General features: G+C 26.9%; 1 protein-coding gene across 1 annotated transcript; it reads left to right on the top strand.

The window, feature by feature from the left end:
* The first annotated feature begins 4,140 nt into the window (after nt 1–4,140).
* LOC129911120 (uncharacterized) lies at nt 4,141–5,749 on the top strand. Its single transcript, XM_055988795.1, has 3 exons — nt 4,141–4,854; nt 5,378–5,643; nt 5,701–5,749. Exons 1-3 carry the CDS (start codon nt 4,657–4,659, stop codon nt 5,732–5,734), a joined length of 498 nt encoding a protein of 165 aa, XP_055844770.1. The 5' UTR covers nt 4,141–4,656; the 3' UTR covers nt 5,735–5,749.
* Nucleotides 5,750–6,703: the final 954 nt, after the last annotated feature.

A 6,703-nucleotide genomic window follows, 5' to 3' on the forward strand; every position in this document is an offset into this window, starting at 1 on the left:
TCTCGTACAACATTAACCCGATTTAAATGAAAATTTTTATACAAAAGTGTGTAAGTAAAGATAATATTAAAATTTTAGAAAATTTTCAAAAAACGCATTTTTGGTTTTTTTAAAAATATTTCAAAATTTTTTTTTGAAAAATCAATTTTTTGAAAACGAATCAATGAAAAATTTTGAAATTTAGTTTTTATGTGTAAATTAATTATTTCTTCAAAATGGCATACCAACTTTTTTTTTGAAAAATGTTAAAAAATTTTTATATATAAAAAATTATTTTTTTAAAAAACGGCTCCTACAATTTTCGAAAATTTTTTTCTAAAAATACCTTTTTATACAAGAAATAAAATGGCATATTTTTTATTTTTTTTAAGATAATTTAAAACGGAGTTTAATTAATTATAAAAACAGATTTAATTTTTTTATACTACATACTTATGAAATTTCTTCAAAATATCAAATTTTAAATTTCTTGAATGAAAAGCTTTAACATTATAGTTACTTTAAGCATAAGAGCAAGTACGTGCGACCCCAGTCGTGCAATTTATTTAACTTTTACAATAAAAATAAAAATATATGAAGGTATGTAGGTATTTTGTAGTTATGTTTTTGTTCATTATTAACATTACATGCAAAAAAAGTCACTTCAATGATGTCATTTTGACAACAAATGTAATAGATCTGGTAATAGAAGCACAATTAGTTAAACGCGTGTTTATTTTGATTATTAGTATACACCCAATTTAACGCGACGGTAAAATTTAACCCGACGATACTTAAACGTGTGTTTAGCTATTCATTATTGGTAAGGCCCATTATATTTATTTGGCAATATTTTGCCATTTAAAAAATCATTACAATCATTTTATATAACATAATTTAATTTGTATTTAGAAATTGCCTAATAATAACACACATGTTATTTGGATTCGTTTACGTTTAAAAAAAGCGAGTCGTATTGTTAAAAAAATTAACTGAAGAATTTTAGTAAGTGGTATTGGTAATTAATCCGGGTGGGTTTTCCGTATTCTGGGTTTTCGGGATTTTGAATTTTCGGGTTTCTGGGTTTTCGAGATTCTGAATTCAAAATTCCCGGATTGTGTTTGTCTCCCCTTTAAAGATAATTTGCTCAAATTTTGCACAAGTAAATTTGAATATACAACGAATAACGTTGTTAAGGTATAACTGCAACGACCACTTTCAAAAATTGAAAATTTTTAAACTCATTTCGAGACAGTTTTTCCGAACACAAAATGAAAAGTAATGATGCAGAAAATTTCCTTTTATCTTAAAATAATTTAAACATTTTCATAAATAATGTAAAGCACCTATAGAAAAAAAATTCATTTCAATGCAATTTTGTAGTGTTACGTTATTTAAAATTAAAGTTCTTTCTGAAAAACATTTATAAAAAAATAAATATTTCACACAAAATCGCTTTTACCGCAAAGTGACATGAGTCGAAAAATGTTTATAAGCACAGAACAAAAAACAATTTTTTTTCCAGGGGTAAGGTTATGTCTTTTTTGCTTCAAAAAAGTGTGTGGTACTTGACTATTTCTCCCAAATAGGTTCTTAATTCCAGACCCTATTAGAGTTTCGATTTCTTTTAGAGTTGAAAAACATTGACGAATATCATTCATCAACCAAAAAATCATATTTTTGACTTTAACTATAATAGCTGCATTTCTGTGGGAACATTTTATCTACTGCTATAAGTACTTAAAACTAGTTTGAACTACTTTTGCTGTATTGAAAAAATTAGTTCAAAGCAGCTTTAAGCAGTAGATAAATATTTCCAAAGGAACGCAGCTAATAAATCTACATCAAACAGTTTTTCTGTTCTGAGGGATCTAACTTTTGAGATGAAAAATAGTAAAATACTATTACTATACTATTACTATTGTGAATGACTTATTCTCACTACAAATTAGCAAAATTAAATTCTCTTGAGTTTATTTGAGCATTTTATAAATTAATATCGTTTTTTGAAAACTTTTAATTTTTATTTCATTACCTTCCCAAGTAACAATTTCAAACCTCGGTTACAAAATAACCAAAGTTATAAAATAACTGCAAATAACCGCGGTCATAAAGCGGCTATAAACGGGTTGTTAAAAGTCTGTGGGTAATTTTAGGTTAGAAAAAAAACCCAGTATTTTCGAAGGTTTGTTTTGGGTTAAAATTATACGTAAAATAAACTTTTAAGTCATAAATTAGTTTCAAAAATTCCATTTTTAAACTAAGGAAATATTTTGGCTATTTATTTACTTTTATAAAACCCAGGTTACATTCTTGTTATTTTTTCAACCCAATTTTTTTGGTTAAATTATAACCTCAGTTTGAAGTTGGTTTTAAAATAACCAAATTTCTTCAAAAGTTTCAGAAAAGTATTTTAATAACTCGTTTTTGACACAAAGTCATAAATAAGTTTTTAAACAACTTCTAGATTTGTTTTTTAAGGGTTAAAAAATAACCAAATTTTGACTCCAAGTTTGAAGTAAGTATTTTAATAACTTTTTTTTCGCACAAAAAGTTGTTTTTAGGTTAGAATTTAACCAAATCTGATCTCAAAGTTTTAAATAAGTATTTTAATAACTCTTTTTTTACCCAAAAAGTTATTTATTGGTTATAAATTAACCAAATTTTATCTATAGTTTGAAACGAGTTTTTAAATTACTCACTTTAAGATGGAAGTTGTTTATTGGTTTAAGATTAACCCATTATAAATCCTAAGTTTAAAGTAAGTTTCTAATTAACTTCTTTATTTGTCTTTTATGGGCTAAAAAATAACCAAATTTTCATTACAAGTTTCAAGTAAGTATTTAAATAACTCCTTTTTTACACAAAAACCTATTTATAGAACAGAAATTAACCAAATTTGACCTTAAGTTTGAAACGAGATTTTAAATTACTGACTTTTTACCATTAAAGTTGTTTAGTGGTTTAAAATTAACCCATTATAAATCCTAAGTTTAAAGTAAGTTTCTAATTAACTTCTTTATTTGTCTTTTATGGGCTAAAAAATAACCAGATTTTCATTACAAGTTTCAAGTAAGTATTTAAATAACTCCTTTTTTACACAAAAAGCTATTTATAGACTAGAAATTAACCAAATTTGACCTTAAGTTTGAAACGAGATTTTAAATTACTGACTTTTTACCATTAAAGTTGTTTAGTGGTTTAAAATTAACCCATTATAAATCCTAAGTTTAAAGTAAGTTTCTAATTAACTTCTTTATTTGTCTTTTATGGGCTAAAAAATAACCAGATTTTCATTACAAGTTTCAAGTAAGTATTTAAATAACTCCTTTTTTACACAAAAAGCTATTTATAGACTAGAAATTAACCAAATTTGACCTTAAGTTTGAAACGAGATTTTAAATTACTGACTTTTTACCATTAAAGTTGTTTAGTGGTTTAAAATTAACCCATTATAAATCCTAAGTTTAAAGTAAGTTTTTAAATAACTACTATAAGTACGTATAAGTTTTTAATCAACTCGTTATTTACCTTTTAACAACCCTGGTTATTTGTCAACTAAGTTCCAACCCAATTTCAACTAACCAACAACTCTCCACACATACACATTCACCATACTCGAGCGTCGCGCGTCGCCCATCATATTTTTGACTCTCATTTTTCTCAGATCTCTCAGTATTCTTTTGTGGCTGGTTGTGACAAGTTATTGTGCGCGAAAGTTATTGTGAAAAAATATAAGTTAAATTTAAAAAAATATCTATCTGTGAAAAATTATTAAGAGGTAAGTTATTTGTTTATAATTTATTTTAAATATTAAATATTGTTGTTTATGTTGAATCGGACTTCCTTTTATATGCAAATAAAAATCTTTATTTCATACTATTTTATTTTTTATTTTATTTGCATATAAAAGGAAGTGACCAAAAGAGCCCGATTCAAGATAAACATTAATAGTTCAAATAATTGGTCAAATAATCATTAATTTAATTAAATATTGTTATATGTTTATAATTTATTTTAAATATTGTTTGAAAAATAACTTCTGAGTTTGAAAAATATCTTCTGAGTTTAAAAAATAACTTCTGAGTTTGAAAAATATCTTCTGAGTTTGAAAAATAACTTCTGAGTTTGAAAAATATCTTCTGAGTTTGAAAAATATCTTCTGAGTTTGGAAAATTCTGAGTTTGAAAAATATCTTTTGATTTTGGAAAATAACTTCTGAGTTTGAAAAATATCTTCTGAGTTTGGAAAATAACTTCTGAGTTTGAAAAATATCTTCTGAGTTTGGAAAATAACTTCTGAGTTTGAAAAATATCTTTTGAGTTTGGAAAATAACTTTTGAGTTTGAAAAATATCTTCTGAGTTTGGAAAATAACTTCTGAGTTTGAAAAATAAATAAAATAACTATTTTCAAAGTCGTTTTTAAACTCCAGCTTATCTTAGACTGGGGTTTATCCAATGTTATTTGAATAGGATAAACCCCAGTCCCTCTTAGTAACAGCTGAGATAGCATATTAGTTCTTTCACTAACCGTATTACTTTTTTTTTGCAGTTATAGTAAACTCTTATTTTAAATTGTTTATAGGCCCCAGCACCAGTACCCAATTCAAGGAACTATAGTCCAAAATAGACGAAATTTTGGAAAGACAGCGTTCCACTGAGGTGAAGGTGCAGGCCATGCAAGGAATGCTGGAGGCATTCATGGCGAAGTCCGAAGTTTCGGTCAATTTGTTGGCGTCCAAAATTGAAAATGACAATGCAGAGGAAGTGGATGAGGAACTGCAACTTGATGAAATTTTCCCACTTACCTCTGTCCAACAAAATGAGGAAATGGAGGAAAAACTCCATCAAAATGGATTGTTAAAAAAAAAATTGGTAAGTACCAAAATATATGAAATATTTGAATTTATAATTATCAATAGATTCTATATTGATTTCATTTTCATTTGTTACTTCTCTAAAAATATTAAGTTTATGTTAATAGGTTATTTTTATCCTGAAATCTTTGAATGCAATATAACACAGACCAATAAAATTGATTTTTTTTAAATTTTCTTAAACAAAGCCACTTTTGATGTGCTGAACTAGAATTCGAAATCAGAATCTTCCTGCCAGCCCTCGTTTTTGAGATAAATAAAAATAAAAATAATAACCTGGAATATCTCATAAACGAGAGCTGGGACTGTGCCTACATCAGCTACATTTATTTCAACAAATGATTTTAACAAATAATAAATAATTATGTCACACTTGTCGTCTCCTTTCTTCAGAGAAGTATTCAGCTTTAATTCAGAAAATTTAAAAGTTTAGGAGTCTGTGTCATATTGCACTCAAAGATGCGAAACTTAACACACTTTAAAGCACATTATTTTTAAAACATATTTTTGTTTTCTTTCAGGTCCGTAAGTTGAGCTCATATGGGGGGGTCAACGGAATGAAAACGATCCGCACTATTTGCAAGTGCATTTTTACAGATCCACTACTGGCAGAACATTCTTGGCTGGGGACTAATGCCAAAAAAAGTTTCAGCCAATACAAGTTCCTATATAAAACTATATTGGAAGCGGTCCGATCAAGGTACCCCACCTATAGTGAAGCCGAGGGTGCTTCATTTTTTAAAGGGTTTTTGAAGCAAGCCCCATTTCGAATGGGAAAACCGTCCACGTAAGTTAAAAAATAAAATTATAATCAACATTTAAGTTAACATTTTTCTCTTTACAGAAATACCAGTTCCAACACCAGCTCCTGCCTCTGACGGGCAATCCACAACATAATTAAGTTAAGCTATTTTTTATTTTTAGCTTTAGTTTTACTTTTACTTTAAGTTTTAGTTTTAGTTTTAGTTTTACTTCATTAAATAATGTTTCACTAAACTTAAATTTCAGCGTTCTTATTTCAAATATTAAATTTTCAGCTGGAAAGAATCTTGTGGTTTTCAGCATGTTGGTAAGCAAACATTTTATAGGTTTTTTAAAATCTGTAAATAAGCGGTTATAAAAAAGCCGTGAAATAACATTTTACAGATTTTATAAAAAACTATAAATAAACGGTTATAAAAAAACCGTCAAGTAACGTTTATTACAGGTTTTATAAGAACCTGTACGAAGTTATTTACAGGTTTTATAAAAACTGTAGGTAAACGGTTATAAAAAAACCTTCAAATAACTTTTATTATAGGTTTTATAAAAACCTGTACAACGTTTATTACGGGTTTTAAAAAAAAACTGGAGGAAAACGGTTATAAAAAAACCGTCAAATAACGTTTATTATAGGTTTTATAAAAACCTGTACAACGTTTATTACGGGTTTTAAAAAAACTGGAGGAAAACGGTTATAAAAAAACCGTGAAATAACGTTTATTACAGGTTTTATAAAAACCTATAGGTAAGAGGTTATAAAAAAAACCGTAAAATAACGTTTAAAACAGGTTTTATAAGAACTTGTTATATTACAGGTTTCAAAAAAACCTGTAATAACGTAAATTACAGGTTTTATAATAACCGTAGTAAAACGGTTATAAAAAAAACCGTCAAATAACTCAGTACAGGTTTTTTTTAAACTGTATATTAACGGTTTGTAAACGGTTATAAAATAGCCGTAAATGGTTTATTTCAAGTTTTTCTTTAACCAAAAATAAACAGTTATTTAATAACCGTAAAAATTAGGTTTTTAAAAACCCAGTATTCGTAGAAAAAAGTGGGTTTTTTAAAAACCCGATTTAGAC

This window comes from Episyrphus balteatus, chromosome 2 (genome assembly GCF_945859705.1).
Source record: "Episyrphus balteatus chromosome 2, idEpiBalt1.1, whole genome shotgun sequence".
In the NCBI taxonomy this organism is placed as follows: Eukaryota; Metazoa; Arthropoda; class Insecta; order Diptera; family Syrphidae; genus Episyrphus; species Episyrphus balteatus.